Source organism: Channa argus, chromosome 16, assembly GCF_033026475.1.
Source record: "Channa argus isolate prfri chromosome 16, Channa argus male v1.0, whole genome shotgun sequence".
NCBI classification, from domain to species: Eukaryota; Metazoa; Chordata; class Actinopteri; order Anabantiformes; family Channidae; genus Channa; species Channa argus.
This window is the reverse complement of record NC_090212.1, coordinates 11,267,491-11,285,499: the sequence shown is the minus strand read 5'-3', so window position 1 is coordinate 11,285,499 and position 18,009 is coordinate 11,267,491. Positions and strand designations below refer to the sequence as shown.

Below are 18,009 nucleotides of genomic sequence, written 5' to 3'. Positions count from 1 at the left end.
TGCTGTTGTCTCCTCTTTGCTATCCCAACAGATGTATAAAATAACGAATCCAAATATAAAGACGATTAATTAAATCACGTATTCCAGTCAAGATAATGTGTGATACATGTATCTGGGTACTTTAGTTCCTTATTGTATCTTCAAGGCTTCCAGACTTGAAAGGTTTTCAGTGTGGGTTCAGACAGTCCAAAAACAACTCTGGTTGTAAATGTGTGTTTTTACACAAATGTAAAAAATTACAAAAAATGCTAATATACAAGCATAACGGTTAATGTGTCAAAAGAAAACAGAAGGAACTTTTTTTTTTAGTGTATACACATGAGAAAGTACCATATGTGTCTATAAGACACTGGCTGTGGCTGCCTGTCCGAGCTCTGATATTGAAATATAGATACTGGGTGGTATATTTAACCCTGCAGGGGCAACTACCCCTTTTCCGAGTCCACTTGTGGTGTTCCTATTCTGGGGGAGTTGGCTGGATGTGGGAGGTGTGCTTGTGGAGGCCCAGATAGGGCCAACGTAACCTTTCCTCCAGATTCCCTAACTAAGTTGAAGCTGACTGCCCCACTTATATCACAAACATGCTGCTGTACTTAGTCCTGGGCTGCCTGTCATGCCTGTGTGCTAACTTGTTTTCCCCGTAACTCCACCCTCGTCCCCTCTCTTCTTGCTAACTGCTGGCACTGAAACCGTGCTGTTACAGCTCCAAACCCACATTGCTCCCTGAGGTCATGCTTACGTGAGTCATACTAAGGCATGGCCTTCGTTAGCAGCCAGGCACCGCTAGGGTCATGCAAACACACCTGCTACACTCCCTTCTGCCCCAGGCAAGCCAAGCAGTAGAAGAGTGACATAACCCAAAGAATGGTCAAATGGTGTCAATTTGTGAACATTCTATCTTATAACAGTGATTGGAGAGAAAATATAAAATATTTTGGGTCATGTGCATAGGCTTGTGTTCACTAAAACACCTGCTTGTACTGAATAGTTAATATTTTAAAAGCAATAAAGTGTTGCCTTCTCATATCATGGGTTCCAGAACTTTGTCCTGATTTCTGACATATTTTTGCTAAATTAGGGTGTAGTGGATGATGAAACAGGTAATGTACAGTAAGTCCAAACCCATTTGAATTTTCTGACATATACAGGAACAGAGAAAAAAAGCCCAACATGGATGAGCATGTACATAAAGTTTAAACTGAATATTTAGTATCAGGAGAACAAAGCACAATATTCTTTGCTTCCACACCAGCAGAGGAGTGCCTCAAATGCATGTGGAAAATCTTATTTTAAAGTAACTGTAAAATGGTTAAATGTATAAATCATAGACTAATTTATATGCACGTGAATTTGTCTACGCCAGATAATCCCACAGGCAAGACAAGGTTTAAAAACCTCACCATTTACATTATTGTCTAATTTATTATATAATTACGGAGTTTAATTTCCAGCATCTTTTAGGTGACCTGACTTATTGATTTACCACAAGCAACATATAAGTCATAATCACAGACTATTTTTAAGCTACTGGTAACTAGTTATAGTGATCCCATTCAAGCACAGCTCAAACAGCTCCAAAAACAAGACAGAAACCCGCGCTTCATAAAGCACTGGTGTTGCATTTACATGTTGTGGGAATGGAGGACAAATGACTTTCCTGCAGGCCCCCCTCCCTGTCAGCTTGAAAGTGATTAGGTTTCCTTGAATTGACCTTTTCTGTGTGCAAGAAGAAGTTATGCTATGCTTATTCTACAAATCTGACTTGTGAATTTGTTAAAAGACTGGTAAAAAAATTGTTAATTAACCAAAGAAAAAGCTTTGCATGTTGAGTTCACAAACTTTGACACGTTTTTGCTTCTTGTTTTTTTAAGGTTAGTTTGTTTTAATTTCACTTTAATTTGGGAATAATTTAAAACCTACTACCTAGTACATTTACTCAAGTAAAAAAATAATAATAAATGTCTCACTTGTAGTCTTAGTACCAGTGGTACCACCTCTGATGATGTCTTTGTAAAGATTTTGAGGACCTCAGTAAATGAATACTTTGTAATCAACCCACAAAGCCACAAAAAAATCTGATACAATAAAACCAATTTACATCAAAATATTAGATAAATGCTAATAGTTTTAATAAAGTCTTAGCCTTAAAATGGGGAAAAATAATGCAGGCTATATGTTTTGTGATTTATTTTTCTAATGCGACTTATCACGGCCGAGTAGTGTTTTTTCTTTGGCAAAAGTTAAAATTCCTTTTTTACTAAATGGAGAGTGACTGGTTTCTTTTGCTGGGTTTTACAGTGTCGAATCACGCTGCCAGGATGTTTTCACGAGGGTCTTCCCACCCCTGTGAACGCAGCATACACTGAAACGACCTTTCGCCTAGTTAAGCGGCTGGCAGTTCATCGGGTTTACTCTGACTCTGCTGACTCTTGTGGCCACGCCCACCAACGGCCACGCACCCCATTTCCTCCAACCGTCCCGCGAGCACGCATTGTTCACGCGCCCTTCGCTCTCCTATTGGCCACAGTTCCGCACACACTCGACTGTGATTGGCTTAGTGTTGCCACCCGCGGGTGCGTGTTATGAGGTTTGTTTTTCTTTTTTTTCTCATCCCCATGTTTTACACACACAGCTGAGAGAAAAGGGAGCCAGTCAGTGGAAAAAAAAACGACCTCAACCCATCCCCGGTACAGGCCATAGTGCTGGCAACTGCCGTCTCTTTGTTCTATACTGGCTTTAACAACAACAAGTGATATTTAAATTTTTATTTGCTGATGCCATCGCAAAATTTTTTAGAGATGGACTTAAAAGGGGTAAGACATTTTAAACAAAATTGTTTTAGCTTAATGCAACATTTGTTTTGTTATTGTAATCCATTTAACATCTAGTTGTTTACTAAGGGATGTGACATTTCAGTAACGGTATGCAGCCAAACTTTATCTCTCAGCTAAATTCCATATTTATGTAACTGTAATAGTTTTATGTAATTAATCTCATGTAAAGTGAGCGACTTGCAAATTACTGGATAAAATGTTTATAAATTGCACATTTACAGAGCAGCTTATTGAGTCATGTTGCTTTTTATTCAGTCTTACAAAGGAAGTGTACGTATTTGTCATCATTTGAAATAAAAATATAATTCTTACATTTACGAAAACCTGTCAGCGTTGGAAATTACTTTGCTTTAGTTGTGTCTTATTGGAACATTAATAATGTGCTTGTTTGCGGTAAAAATATATATTTCAAAAGGAGTTGTAATGTAATAAGCCTACTTCCTGATGCAAACCGCTTTATGGGGATTTCACATGGCTCATCTCGGCAGCACGTCACTGTTTGGTCTATATTTGGCAATGGGAGGTGCACTGGCTCGCAGCCACAGCAGTACGTGCTGTGCTGGGGTGTAGTCACCAACACCCCCTTTCCACTATTGGCAGCGTCGTGCAGTTAGGCCCGGGAATTACAGATAAAGGAACAGTGACTGAGCAAATACAAACTGGAAGTTCATCCGTTCTGCTTATTGGCTAGAAACCTCCTTGTGCTTGCATTTGTGCCATGATAAGATCTGAGTCAAAGTTCATGCAAGTTGAAAACACTCACATCAAGCAAATATTGTGGAAACACTGAAGTACTTTCATTTTGCTTCCTTTGTCTAATGTTTATTTGTGGTTCCTTTCAGATTGAGTACATGAATCATCCTCGATCCTACACAAAGCAAAGGCAGTATGACAGTGAGCAGTCTTTCTCTAGTGGAACCCCTGGCCTGGAGTACACAGATCTGGAGGCAGCTGAAGCATTGGTGTGCATGAGCTCTTGGGGCCAGGGTCTGTTCAGCAGCAACAGGCCAAGCCCCTGCAAGCCCCGACCCCTCACCCCGGCTTCAGACTCCTGTGACTCCCTCCTACTGCCAGAACTTCCAGAGCCCCCAAAGGACTTTGTGTCCCTTTCCTCTTTGGTAAGATGCTTAACATACTCTACAGGTGTAGGGCCTTTGAAGAATATGTATTTGTGAGATTGGCACTGAAATCACACAGAGCTGTAAAACCATAACACAACTGATTTAATAGTAGTGAAAATATACCTGAATGTCAAAGTTTGCATTGAACTCTGTGGCCTTTTTAAGTTGTTGGAATTTTGGCAAACACAGCTGAACATTGATTTATTAGACTACAATCAGATGACTGAATTTTGAAAGAATACTGTAAAATTATCAATGAAATAAGTCATATAAAAGATGTGTAATAATAGGGGTTATTCCTTCTTGCTGGCCAAACAACAGACAAGTCAGAATTATGATTGCAAGTATTATTATATTAAATGACTGTAGGGTAAAATGACTGAGATGCAAACACAAGAAAGCCAAAATAAGTTCTGTTTGATTACATACCAGCTGGTGGCACGGTCAGATTTTTTGTTTGGCTCTCTAATCCCTGCAGGTATAAGAGTTTTGAGTTTTTGGTCTGACCACCCAGAAGATCCTTCCTATCCTTTGGTCTTCCTTGGTCTCAGTGCTTCATTTATGTGAATGTGTGGCTTGAGATTAGGTTAAGGCTGGTCTCGTCTGTGTCATTAGGACATGACATGACATGCACAGCAAGCTTTCATTCTACTTGTCATTGGTGGTGGTGATATCTGGTGATCCACCTTATTTTTTGGAATATTCTTTTAAGTCTCAAAAGCCAGAGTTTACAGTAAGGTTATGGTGTAATGAGGTTCCTCTAAGTGAGTTATCATGATGTGAGCTGATGTTATCCCATCAGTGATTTTATCCCACAATAGAATGTAGAGCAGACATTCCCAGCTGTTGCCTCTTAATTGCCAAAGAGCTTGAAGGGTCACAGATGACATGATCAGCATTCTGGTTTAGATGTTGTGCATGAGATGAGGTTGTTTAAGAAAATACGCTGCTAGCAAACACTTCTGGAGTTGGGGGAATCCACTCTTAAAGTCAATCCTGTGCCCTCTTTTAACATACTATCACTTACAGCATTATTGTCTAACAAAAGTCTGCAGGTGAGAAATGCTGCAGTCAGGAAAGACTTACAGACTACAGTAAAGGAGTTTAACTATATCCTTGCGGATGCAGGGTCATAAACTTATATCACAGCTTACATTGCTGTAATTATCATTCTTGTGTTTACCTCCTTGTCACCTGTGATGCTTATCACTGCAAACACAGATCCTTGTAAATCCAAAAGATAGAAACCATGCTATAAGTGAAATTGAATTGAATTTTAATTCCCCTATCCTCTTATCTCCCTTCTCTTTCTAGTGTATGACTCCTCCTCACAGTCCCAGCTTTGTTGAAAATTCAACATCTAACACTGTTCTCCATTCGAGCTCCAGTCTGGGTGTGTCCTCACAACGTTGTGGATCTGGGGTCCATCAACCTGTCCTAGCACCCATTGCTGAAAAAAACCCATCCCTCCCTCCTCCGCCACGGCCCTGCAGGGCTATGGCAACTAGTGTCATCCGTCACACAGCAGACAGCATCCCCTGCCAGCACCGCATTCCAGTGGCCCCAAATACAGAGAAAACTAGAGAAACAGTAACAGCCACAACAGTCTGCCAGAAACAACCAGTGCTACAACAGCAACAGATGCAGCAGCAACAACGCATGACAAAGACGGAGCAGATAACCACACCTCCATCCCCTCCTGCTCTTCTCACAGCCTCAAAAACAGACCAGCAGACCAGTCCAGCAAAACTCTGTTTAGATAGTACCTCCACCTCCACTCCTGTCAACACCCAGCCACAAACCAGCCCACCCACTCCCCCTGTTCCCACAACGCTGTCTCCGCCTCCGGTCAACAGCCATCAAATAATCTGCCACATGTTCCCTGTCAGCAGTCAACCAGGAATAATCTCAGCCTTTATCCCGAGCACAGTTCAAACATCCAGTAGTGGAATTCGGACAACCACCACACCCATCCTCCCCCAGCCAAACTCAGCTAACACCGCCGCTGTCCACCAGTCCCTCATTGTGGGCTCTGCAGTGCCCCAGGGTACAGTGATGCTGGTTGTCCCTCAGTCCTCAGTCCCCCAAGCTCCTCACTGTTCTCAGACTGTCATGACCCTGGGCAACACAAAGCTGCTACCTCTCGCCCCGGCCCCTGTGTACATGCCGACAGGGCCCTGCGGCAGCACAACAACCACAAAGATGGACTTCTCCCGGAGGAGAAATTATGTCTGCACCTTTGCAGGCTGCAGGAAGACATACTTCAAGAGCTCACACCTCAAGGCTCACCTTCGAACACACACAGGTGGGCATTTACAGCATAAATGAGAGTTCAGTGTGGTTGGAATCATAAGGATGCTGAATAAAGTGTGACTACATTAGATGAGTATTACATCCTGTTTGTAAAGCATTCTTTCCTTGGCCTTGTTTTTCTTGATGGGAAGAGAATGAGATCATTGTTTTGCTTAAGAAAAGTTTTTATGACTGCACTGTGAATCACTTGCTTACTCCCTACTCTCCCTGTTTTTCTCTCCTTTCCACTCTTAGGCGAAAAGCCTTTCAGCTGCAGCTGGGATGGCTGTGACAAAAGGTTTGCCCGTTCTGACGAGCTTTCACGTCACCGGCGAACACATACCGGGGAGAAAAAGTTTGTGTGTCTCGTGTGTGACCGGCGATTCATGCGCAGTGATCATCTCACTAAACATGCCCGCCGCCACATGACCACAAAGAAAATTCCCTCCTGGCAGGCGGATGTTCGGAGCCTGAACAAAATGGCTGCTGGCAAAGCATCTCTCTCAAAACCTGGACTTGCCACATTAAGCATGCTGGTACCTGCCAGTTCAAAGTAGACCCTGCCATCTTGCTCACTCCCAGATATTACAGGGACATAGCCCCGCACAAACGGCTGTTGCTCTTTAACTCATGGGGATGAAAGAATAAAACATGCACTGGACTCTTTTTTTTCCTTTTAATTGCTAATTTGTACATTTTTCTCTAAATGATTCTTTTCATTTCGTTTACTGATAATGTGTGTACACTCTTGCCAAAGCTTATGTATAAAGTTTGTCTCATACACTTTATCCTCTCAACCCTTTGTACAAAACCCTTTCTTTGTGTTGAAACTAATATATATGTCTATGTGAATGTATTATTTGTTGTACAATGAAATGCATTTATTTGGTATAATTTGGGAAAATGTTGACATCACAGTGTAAATAATATTAATCAATAGTACTATGATTATACCAGATTATATCTTCCTGCTAATTTTTCATATTATTTAATACATATTTGTAATAAAACCTTAAATGAGTCATTTTATGTGAATTGTATGTTATTTTTCAATATGTAATCAAAGACGTGAGATAAAAGTACACTAAGGATGGATACAGTTTGTCCATCAGTGCTTGACCACTTCCTGTTTTTGTCACACTGTGTGACTGTCCTCCACAACCAGCCTCACTTGGACAGCTCAGATTCCTGTTGTGCTGACTATGTTGTGGGTTGCTCCCTGCTGGGTCAAAGAATTTTTTCAGTTTTAAAAAAGCTCTCTGGTGAGACAAGGGACACTGTGTCCTGTTCATTAGCTCAGAGCCAGAATGCTTGTTGAGTCAGAGCTGACAAAAACAGACCCAAGACTTGTATGTTTTGTACTGAATTTCATTAAAAGCTTCTTGTTGAGCTTGTTCAGCTCTGTCTTGTGGGAACAACAATCCAATAGGGTTGATATAGGGTGTGACTCTTGCTTAAGACATAATTCAAAAATCTTTATCTGGTCAAAAGCAGTCAGTGTGATACACTTCTGAGCATGGATAAAGACATAGGCCATAGAGGAGGAACTGAGAGGATACAACTAGGACTTTCACGATGTAAACAATAAACCATTAAGATGCTGCTGACTCTTGGTGATGCCTCTAATCTAAACAAGCATACATTCATAATCAGCGGACCGGCACCTAGTAACAGCACACTCCTTCCAATCAGACAGTGAAAAATAGGAACTGTTGGGGGTGCGACCAATCACATCTCTACCCTGAATACCCGCCCCTTTGACTTACTGACCGACATACACAGTGGCCGTGCGCCACTTGAGCCGTGGTCTCCAGCGACACCTGCTGTTAGTAAATTGTTAAAATTGCCATCACTGAGGAAAAGACACTTGGACATGTTAATAATGAAACTTTCAGTGTTTTATTGTGAGGTCCCCTCATGCATTTAAAATTGTATTTTAAATAATATTAATGTCCAGTACGACTCCACCACCAACTATGTTAATAGTAAAAAAATTGTAGAATTGTTATCTTTCTCACAGTTTCAACGTAAGAACTGGAAAAGCTTAATCTTGTAAAAGTAGAATTTATGGCAGAACTACTGTAGTGAATCTAGTGAGGTGGCTACTGAATGCAGATGTGAACAGAGTACTTCAAAAAAATACTAAAAGGCTATGAATATGACAGTAAGTTGGATAATTCTTAGTTTCTCCTTTGTCAAAATTATTTGTAATCAGGAAAATTTATTTGTTTGTAAGTACATTCTATGACCCCATTTCCAGAAAAGTTAGGGGGCTGTGTGAAATGAAAGTAAAAGATAATTAAATGATTTGCAAACAATTTGAACCCTATTTTTGAGTGGAAAATAATAAGAATAAGTCTAAACTTCCAACAAAACTACTAAGCATCCAACAAAAACGTTATTGCTTAACTCTGTGTAATATTAGTATAAGATAAAATGGAATTGTAAACAGGAAATATTAGGCCATTTCAGTGACAGGGTAAAATTATGTTGCTATTTTAATTTTCATTTTCATACTTTTAGAACATATATTTTGACCTTAAAGATGATAAACTGAGGAATAAATCATTTTATACATATAAAACAAGCTGCTCAGAAATAGAAGTAAATAAACGTGAGAAAATACCGTTAAGTAGGTAGGTTACTTGAGATCATTAGCCTAGTTAATGACAAAACCATATTCCTTATTTACAATCTGTTTGTTGTAAGGGGTGTTATGTAGGAAGCACATGATCTTTTGTTATTTGTTAAAAAATAACGGTGACATTTCTTAGTTTAACTACATAACGTATTATACAAATTCAGAACCTTTTATATTAGGCTTTGACTAAAATCAACCAGGTGCATCGTACTGTTCTGTTTTATTTCTTACTTTTCTTATTAACTAATTTAAATAATTATCAAACCAGTATGGGCCTACTACTAGAAAATGTTTCTTGGGGGAGGTGTATTGTTGTTGCACCATTGGCTCTCGCGTTGCTATGGTTACAAAAACACAATTTAGACGCAGTTCTTTGCTGGAGTTTGTAGTCAGCTAAAACTCATAGCAATAGACGTTTTTTGCGCAAATTTAGCTTGACTTACTGAATTTTGTTTAGGTCACGGCTCTTGGGTGACAACGTGCAGCATGGAGGTCGGAGAAAAACTGAGCGAACTAAACATGACCGTGGATGAAATCGACAGATTAGCAAAAGCATTTAAGGACGAAAAATTTAAGAAAATGCTGTGCGAGTACGCCAGAGAAATATCAGACCCCGAGAATAAGAAAAAGTATGAAGAGGAGATCAAAATCTTAGAGCAAGAGAGAGGAAACTGCATCGAGTTCATTCACCCCACACCATTTAGGGCTCTCAAGACAAGTGTGAACGGCAAGCAGAAGTGTTTTATCAACATCTGTGGCAATGATAGGGTCGGAAAACCTGAGTACAAGTCTGGCGTTTCGGAGGATGGCCGCAGAGGACAGTGCTGGTCCCTGCCTCACAGTCTGCACCCCGGGAGAACAGACAGCGATTCAAAAGGTAACAAGATCATGATTTATGATGTTGTTTTCCACCAAGACACTCTCCACGTGGCAAGCAAAAACAAGACATTCATGAAAATGTTGGACAGCACAGCCGTTCAGCAAATTGAGAAGGTTTTCAAAGTGACTCTGGACAAAAACAACTTAAGAGAGATGAATATCCAGTACAAGGGCACCCCTCAGCCTTGTGTTATTCGAAAACCCAACCCTGACTACAAGGCCAAGAAGCCCCCAGAAAAGCCTGACCCCCTTGCCTTCCCATACCCAGATGAAAAGAGACCTACCACATCCTCACAGACCAAACCCAAAGAGTCCCCTCCAACAATTAGCACCAGTGATGCTAAACTTGGGAGCGTCCAGATCCAGCCTCAGATAAGCAAAGAGCCCACAAAGCCCAGCTACACAGTAAAATATCGATCTGTTGTTGATCTACAGGACTTTAGATGTTCCAGAGACTCAGTCCAGAGTCCCAGGCCCAAAGAGGTAGTGGTCACCATCAACTTGCCACTTTTGAAGTCTGTCACACATGCAAGTCTTGAGGTAAAAGAGAAAAGCCTGCTGCTGGAAACTAAGAAACCAGCCTACAGACTTGTCCTACCTTTAGCCTACCCTGTGGATGAAGATAAAGGAGAGGCAAAGTTCAACAAACAGAGAGGACAGATGACTGTCACACTGCCAGTTATTCCATCTAATGAGGCTTTTCCTTTTGCTTTAGGGTCTGCCGAAACTGTTTGTGATGTTCAGAGTATAAGTGATGGTAAGAGGCAGGGGGAGAAATGTGAAGTCGAAGAGGAGGATATATTGAAGGAAATGGAGAGAAGGGAAGGCAACAAAAATGAGGAGCAAAAAAGTGATGTTAGAGAAGATAAGGAAAAGCAAGAAATAAAAGTTAAAGAGGGGGATTTAAAGCAACTGTCAAAGGAGAACAATGAAGAAGAAAGAGATCACAAGAAAGGTGAGGAGCAGATGAGCAACACCCAAGACACTGTAGACGTGAAGAAAAATGTAGTGGGTGTGGATGAAGATTCAAGACAGCAGAACAGAAAAGGACAAGAAAGTGTGGAGGAGGAGGGGGGAGCTGATGAACCAAAAAGTGACATTAATGAAAGTGGATTGGAGGAGGAGGAGAAACACAAAGAGCAGGAGCAGGAAAATGGGGGAGAGAGTGAACAATTGAACCAAAAGAAAAAGCAGGACAAACAAGATGACAACAAAATGTTCATAAAACACAATTCAAGAGGGGGTGAATGTGACAGAGCAGCAGAGCGAAATTATTTTGGTGTAACAGGTTTTCAGTGCGATACTGATTCTGACAAGCAGAAAGGCTTATCCATGAAAGAAACAAAGTCAGTAACTTCAAATAACATACTGGGGGTTTCACCTAAAACTGAAAGTGATTGCATACAAGAGGATGGTGATGTCAATTTGGAGTCTTGTTTGGGGTTAATACCAAAAATAAAGACTCCAAACATCGAGGAAAAGAATGAAAAGACAGAGGAGACTGTAGATGCAACCCTAAAGGTGAGCTCATTTAGACAAGTTCTAACTATTGGAATGAATCAACAGTAGGAATCTCTGTAACTAATTTAAATCACATCTCCTACATTTTCTCGTCTAGGTGAAAGCAGATGCTGTACTCGTGGATCTTATATCCAGTGACGAGTCTCAGACATGTGCTGTTGTGTCTTCTAAGTCAACTGCTTCAAGCCACAATGTTGTGAGGGGCAGTTGCATTTCCCAGTGCATTAAAGAGTTCAGCGAAGTCCCTGCTTTAGATGAAGCGAACAAATCAAACACAGTAGATTTAGGTAACAGGGCCACTCTCGTTTCTGAAGAAATGGTCATGGGCTCGGCAAAGCAGGAGGACACAGGCGAAGATGGCCTGCCCACAAAGAATGTCACGAAGCCACCTCCTGTCATATTAAGGGAAATTGATGAAGATGGAAATGAAAAGATCATCAGTGATCATTCAACCACTGCTGGGATTACTTTCCAAAACACCATGATGTATGAGCTAGACTGAGGACTGTATGCAAGTTGTGGAGATTCCCAATCATCCAGGTCATAGTTTATCAAAAGGTGCTAATCAGTGGTAACTGGACTTGAAGTCCAGTTTGTTTTACTCCTCATCCAAAAGGCTTGTTCTGTTCTAAATCATGGTAGCGAATCACTAGAATTAGAACTCTGTGGAATCATTAAACTCCTGATACCTTGAGGGTTGTTGAATTGCTGTCTCACCGATCACGTGTATCATAAGGAATGCCAAGAATACAGTGATGCAATGAGACCACGACACCACTTATTTATAAAGGAAAATCAATTTCCCTCAGATTAGTAGCAAAATGTTTTCTAGCACCTCTGGCAAATCCGGTTAACACTGAGTATCACCTTTGGGAAAACGAATTAAGAATTCTTTTACAAGTGATTGTTTTGGTTTTTTTTGCAGTATTTTCTAATTTATTAGTCTGATATAAGTCTGGAGTTACTTTACTTGGAAGACTACTCATATGTTTAAAGTCCAACCTTTCTCCTGAGACAAAAAGTACATATGCAGTAAACACTTTCAGTTTACCAGAATAAACCTTATAGGACACGAGAATGAATACTTTTATTTTATTAAATTTTCCATATATATGTAAAAGCTGTGGGTATTAGCACTTCTTCAGCTGACATTTGTAACCCCTGAGGCACTGTGTTCATGGAATTTATCTAATTTATTTATCCCGTGTAACAAAAGTAGGTCAGTAAGGGGAACCGGATTTTGTTCTGATGCAGAAAAAACAACAAAAAAAATAACAGTATCGTATCAGTGCCTTGCACATACAGGCGGAGCAGCTGTGAATGTACTTCTGCTTGCCTTAGTCCATCTTTGATATGTGGGAAGTGCAATATATGTTAAATATAATTTTTAAAACATGCAGCTTGAAGCACTTAAAAGCCTTAACAGAGGCAATACAACACTGTCCTTTAATTTAAAGCGTTACCAGAAAACCGTACCACTGAGCTATTTACCACTGCAGAATCCTCGCCATTGTCTCGTCAGATTAATGACAGATACAGTATAAAAGAACTGTAGTATCCACTGCACATTTCTGAACTGTTAGTTTTCAAACTGTGCGTTTGAATAAAAACAGAGTTTGTTCTTGTTCATCTGATTCCTCTCTGGAGGGAGTTGTCTAAAAATTCAGAGTAGCAGGAGAGGGAGCAGAAGTGTTGCTGGACTGGTGCATCTGTCCCTCCCATGTCATCCACTAGGACCACTGTGTGAGAGACTTGGTGCAGGTTCATGCTGACTGCTGTCTTGATGTAAAAATTGATGCAGACACAACTGCAGTCACAGGTCTTGGCTATTTCAAGGTCCCGACACAAGTGGGCAGGGATGAGGTGAGGTCCGTATGGTATCCTGTAAATTGAATTAGAGAGAAACTGTGACAACTTGTAAACCAGACAGTCCACAAAAGAAAAAAAATTTTAATTCTTACCTGAGGGTGGCCACAGCTCTGGAGGCCATCTCTTGTAGTGGAAGGGGGAAAGTGAGCTGCATTGTGTGGTCCAGAGGATTGGGCTGCATAAATGGGTTTCCGAATAAGTCCAGGTTCTCCAGACTCAGTTTACGAAAGTCACTGGGCAGTACAGACAACTGGTTATGCGCTGCCGACAGGAATCTTAATTTTGATAGTCGGCCAATGTGAAATGGGAAACAAACAAGCTCATTGTCATCCAATTTGAGGTTTACAAGTTCTCTAAGTTGGCAGAACTGTGTGGGCAGAGACTGTAGTCGATTCTGGCTGAGGTCTAGAAGCTGGAGGGTCCGTTGCAGGGTGGAGAGGCAGAGGGCCTCGCTGAAGGCTTCCAGGTGGTTGTTGTGGAGAACAAGCTCAGAGAGGCAGCTGAGGTCACCAATTGTAGAAGGCAGCTTCTTGATGTGGTTGTTACTGAGGTCTAGCTTGCGTAAAGCTGCAAAAGGAAAAACAACAGAAAACAATTGGAAATGCTCCAGCCATTTAAAAATGCAGTCCCACAAATAAACTTAGGCAGGGGATGCACCTGAACACTAACTAACCCTTGAGACTGAACACTTCAAAATTAAAGAGTGTTTCCACCAAATTTCACCAATTTCTAGTCTCTGACAGTCTGGTAACAGCACACACCTGACAATTGAGTAAACTGACATACACCTAATAACTGGAGAACAACTGGAAGTTCTATAGGAAGACCAGCCTGCAATCCCACAAGAAGGGCTAGTTTCTTTGCTAAATAAGCACAGCGGCAACCAGGAATTTTCGCTTTTTAACAATGGTACAATTTTTGGATACAAATTAAATAAATAAAAAAGCTAAAAGATCCTGGTGGAAAGGTAAGAACAATTTGGTCTATAAAGCCTACATAGCAAAATCCAGGTAAAATAAGTTGCTGTAGATCTGCTGAAGATCCAGTTACTGTAGGTCTCCTTTGGTTTTGGTAGAGTCTGGCAGAAACTAAGCCTAAGACTAAAGGTTGGACACTTAAGGATTTTCTCTGCTGACTCATCCAAACTGGCACAAATAAGGACCAACTAGGTTAGACCAATCGTCCCAACCTTATCACATCCACAGTCGGCTCTACAACTGTTAAGTGTGGGCTCGCTTTCGTCAAATTTTCCGTGTTAAGCCAACAACTTAGTCGAGTGACACTACCTTTGAGGGACAGCATTCGCATGTCCACACGTGACAGTTTACAGTAGGACACCTGCAGCTGCTCCAGGGAGTAGGGGAAGTTGGAGGTGAGGGGGTAGTCCTTCTTGGACACAATGGTCAGTTTCTTCTTTGGCTGCTCTACATCCCTGGCACGAACAGGTGTGAGTGTGGAGAGCGGAAGGCTGCTTGTGTCACTTCCTCTGTCTGCCAAACGAGCAGCTGAGAGGAAGTTCTTCAAGCTATTTGCATCAGCCTGTAAATACATAAAATACACGAAGTGTATTGGAATAAAATCTTGGCAAGTGATTGTGTACAACAAAATTCCTTGAAATATCTAACCTAAATTCACTGGCCTAGAGTGTCTTGACAAACTTCCTTTGAATGGAAATGGTGAGCTTGTTTTCTGTTGGGAATTAGATGAGTGACTAAGGATGTAAAATACAGGTATTATATGAAATCTCATGAATAGTTTTCTAACCCAATAGTTAAAAAATAATAATAGACCTAAGACCCTCCCCCCCGAAAAAAATCACCTAAAGGATGTGTTTATATACTCATGTCAGTTTCTTCATGGTGTCTATGAAATAGTTTAGTTTACACAATTTTTACAATTTCAGAACTTATCTTTTCCTTCCTAATATGCCTTACTAAGATGGGAAGCCAATCTTTCTTTGGAAAGTACTCAGACCCCTTCAGACATATTTTGTTGTAAATTCAGTTCTAGATGAAAAACGTTCTATTTGTCAACTTAACAAAATACCCCCCCAAACTTCAATTTCAATTTACAATGCAGTAAAGTATGCAAAATGTCAAGTGTTCTGAATTTATGAGTATCCTTCTGAATAATGTGACATAACTATGCTAAACTCAGGGTGAAAGGTCAACCACAACAGCTTTACAGCAACTGTAAACAATGAGTCTGCTAGTACAATGATGTCTGTGCAAGCATCAGCTGCAGTCAAAACATATGTGTGTGTGAGTGTAGGTGTTAAATGAATGACCAGCTCTTGTGTCTTTCTGTGTCATCTGATGTGTTATTCTTTAGCCAAAAAAGGATAAACACCACTGTAAAAAACTTTTGAATCATCTGTGATTCGATTATTTTGAGGAAATGAGAGTGACGCTGCTACAGTTAAACCTGAATATCGTATTTCTTATTAAAACATTTTCATATTTGGAGTGTAATTACACCATGATGGCTGACATACCTTACTCAAACAAATGTCAACAGCAGGTTCCTTTAATCTCACAGTGGCCTTGCCTTCCTCCACAAACCATGTGAAGAACTTCTCTATGTTGTCTTTTAGCTGCAAGAGAAAGTTAAAAAACACAATTAACTGAAAAATACATTTCACAACATGTAGACAGGAATTGAGTGATTCACCCTATTCTACAAGTTTAGACAGGAATACTAAAGCATACATCAGCAAGCTGGTTTAGACCAACGTCATTGCTTGGCTTATTTGCCAACCTATGAAGTCTTAAATCAGACGAACCACTGAAGATAGCATTTCAGGCCAACAACACTTGTAGGGTTTCCAGTCAAGGCCACTCTGGATAAGACGATGATTAATATTTTAAGAAGTATAAGTGATAAAGATTGACTTACATTAAAAAAAAATACAGTTGATAACTGTTGCCATTATTATATGAGCATATTATGCTAATGCCTGAGTATAAAGTCTATTTAAAAAAAAAGATGATAAAGCAGAACATCTGCTGGTTTTCACTGGCAATTGAATTGTGCACAGATTTATTGTCATACTAACTGTATTTTTTATTATCGGTCAAACAGGGTTTTCCCAATATTCTGAGAATACCTACAAAATTTATATAGCGTTTATTTAAAATGCCATCCATAATTAATAATTAAAAAACTACCTGGCAAAGAGCAAAAATTTAATAATAGATTAAACAATTAAAAAAATATATTTTTAATGATCTTAAAGGAGGCATAGCAAGTAAATGTTATAAATGCTTTGTTGTGATGTGACCTATAGATTCAAAATGTTTACTGTAACTGCTATTAAGATGACAATATTTCAGATTTTCGATTAGGTTGTCGATTTGGTGCTTGAGAGATACATTTTGTGTATAAAACCGTTTATCTTTAATTGTCATATATTTACGATGTTAACTTTCTGTAAATGCGGAGGGTTAATTTGGGTACATTTAATCTTGGGTTAAAATACAAAAATACAGTCTTACTTGTAAAAACACATGCTTGAAAAGAGTTCAGTCAATGAAACATAATTCCACCCTAAAAATGTGTTTACAGACTCGTGAATACATATTAAAAATTAAATATAAAAAGTAACATTTAACACACAGTACAGCATGTTTACAGTTCACATTACACCTTTGATGTCACCTAATGATGTGCCAGTAGAGAAGAATAACAGGAGATCTTAAACAGACCTTGTACTTTGAGCCTGCTCTGTCTTTAGCTGTACAGATCATCATATAGATGTTGCTGCGTTGACTCGTCTTGTCCAAGTGCTTTCCGATGGAGAGCACCGCTCTCGTCCCCTTGCCTCGACTTTTCATCCCAAACGCGGGGAGCATCCGATTCACCACCTCGACATCACATTGTAGCTTCATCGCAGCCCAGCACTAACGACAGAAGTCCGGCTTAATGTCGAGCTGAACTAAACCAAGGGTTCAAACGCATAGCAGATGAGAAGTTCCGCGAAAAAGTCTCGCTGGTTAGCAAGTAACTTACGTGCTGTGGCTGGTGACACAACACACATCCGTGCTCGTCGTTGATATCAACAACACCATCCCTCTTCTTTTTCTTTCTCTACAGGGCTGAAACTACATGCGACCGGTTTTCGAAGAGACTTCATACAGTATACAGGGGGAATAGTAACAATTGTGAGCCTGAATACAGCGTTCTTTCCAGTGTGTTGGTAAACCGTAAAGATGGTGGATAGTTATCACTTGTCAGTGAAGTGGCTAGCTGCAGTTAGCGCGATCCCGCGCGCGAAGGAAGTGACGTCGGCGAGGAAGCCGTTACCGCTCAAATCGAGCGTTGATTGGACGAGAGAGGGCCAGACCCCTGTCACGTGTCAAATACTTTTCATAAACATTTATGTAAGACGTGCCACGGTTACGTTCATTTGCTAAAAATATCAACAGTACTACAGGAGACTTTATGTTCTCTTTCCTCCAGCAGTGGAAGAAGAACTTACATAATTAACTTATGCAAAACTAGACTGTACTATCAAAATACTCCATTACGTAAATAAAAGCTCTGCATTCAGAATGTTATGGAAACAAGTAGAGAAGCCATATCAGCAAAAGGTATTTAAAATATCAGTTCAAGTACTTATTTTGCATTGCAGCTCTTTCAGTGTTATATTATACTGTAGGTTATTTCTTAACTTTTTCAATCTGTTCATCAATATAGAACCCATTTTAGATCATCTGAGGCCTACTAAAGAGCAGATTTATAGTATAGTCTTGCATTATATTGTACAGAGCTTAATGTATATTTAATGTAAAATCTTAATTTAACAGGTATGTTAACAGGTATGTTAAATTAAGCGCTTAAATTAAGCGCTTAA

At 40.1% G+C, this 18,009-nt stretch overlaps 3 protein-coding genes across 4 annotated transcripts; 2 read left to right on the top strand and 1 right to left on the bottom strand.

Annotated features, from left to right (window-relative positions):
- The first annotated feature begins 2,619 nt into the window (after nucleotides 1-2,619).
- Nucleotides 2,620-7,271, top strand: LOC137101872 (Krueppel-like factor 11). Of its 2 annotated transcripts, none has more exons than XM_067480809.1 (4): nucleotides 2,620-2,813; nucleotides 3,677-3,952; nucleotides 5,270-6,260; nucleotides 6,503-7,271. In XM_067480809.1, the coding sequence occupies exons 1-4, from the start codon at nucleotides 2,775-2,777 to the stop codon at nucleotides 6,802-6,804; spliced, it is 1,608 nt and encodes a 535-aa protein (XP_067336910.1). In that variant the 5' UTR covers nucleotides 2,620-2,774; the 3' UTR covers nucleotides 6,805-7,271. The 2 variants fall into 2 exon arrangements, with proteins under 2 accessions (XP_067336910.1, XP_067336911.1); XM_067480810.1 differs by lacking the exon at nucleotides 2,620-2,813 and adding an exon at nucleotides 2,909-3,578.
- A 151-nt stretch (nucleotides 7,272-7,422) lies between these two features.
- dnaaf2 (dynein axonemal assembly factor 2) lies at nucleotides 7,423-12,217 on the top strand. The gene is made up of 2 exons (XM_067480800.1): nucleotides 7,423-11,288; nucleotides 11,386-12,217. The coding sequence occupies exons 1-2, from the start codon at nucleotides 9,375-9,377 to the stop codon at nucleotides 11,788-11,790; spliced, it is 2,319 nt and encodes a 772-aa protein (XP_067336901.1). The 5' UTR covers nucleotides 7,423-9,374; the 3' UTR covers nucleotides 11,791-12,217.
- Nucleotides 12,218-12,365: 148 nt separating this feature from the next.
- lrr1 (leucine rich repeat protein 1) lies at nucleotides 12,366-17,385 on the bottom strand. The gene is made up of 6 exons (XM_067480811.1): nucleotides 17,166-17,385; nucleotides 16,862-17,056; nucleotides 15,652-15,750; nucleotides 14,444-14,696; nucleotides 13,250-13,724; nucleotides 12,366-13,170 (listed from the first exon to the last, which is right to left on the bottom strand). Exons 2-6 carry the CDS (start codon nucleotides 17,042-17,044, stop codon nucleotides 12,915-12,917), a joined length of 1,266 nt encoding a protein of 421 aa, XP_067336912.1. The 5' UTR covers nucleotides 17,045-17,056; nucleotides 17,166-17,385; the 3' UTR covers nucleotides 12,366-12,914.
- Between the last annotated feature and the right edge of the window lie 624 nt (nucleotides 17,386-18,009).

Bases quoted from the DNA above. Each gene is read 5' to 3' on its own strand.
- lrr1 (XM_067480811.1), bottom strand. From the start codon at position 17,044: ATGAAGCTACAATGTGATGTCGAGGTGGTGAATCGGATGCTCCCCGCG. The intron at 14,697-15,651 runs GTATGTCAGCCA...ATGTATTTACAG, and splicing joins TTGACATTTGTTTGAGTAAG to GCTGATGCAAATAGCTTGAA. The intron at 13,171-13,249 runs GTAAGAATTAAA...TTCAATTTACAG, and splicing joins AGAGCTGTGGCCACCCTCAG to GATACCATACGGACCTCACC.
- LOC137101872 (XM_067480809.1), top strand. From the start codon at position 2,775: ATGCCATCGCAAAATTTTTTAGAGATGGACTTAAAAGGG. The intron at 2,814-3,676 runs GTAAGACATTTT...GGTTCCTTTCAG, and splicing joins TAGAGATGGACTTAAAAGGG to ATTGAGTACATGAATCATCC. The intron at 6,261-6,502 runs GTGGGCATTTAC...TTCCACTCTTAG, and splicing joins TCACCTTCGAACACACACAG to GCGAAAAGCCTTTCAGCTGC.
- dnaaf2 (XM_067480800.1), top strand. From the start codon at position 9,375: ATGGAGGTCGGAGAAAAACTGAGCGAACTAAACATGACCGTGGATGAA. The intron at 11,289-11,385 runs GTGAGCTCATTT...TTTCTCGTCTAG, and splicing joins CTGTAGATGCAACCCTAAAG to GTGAAAGCAGATGCTGTACT.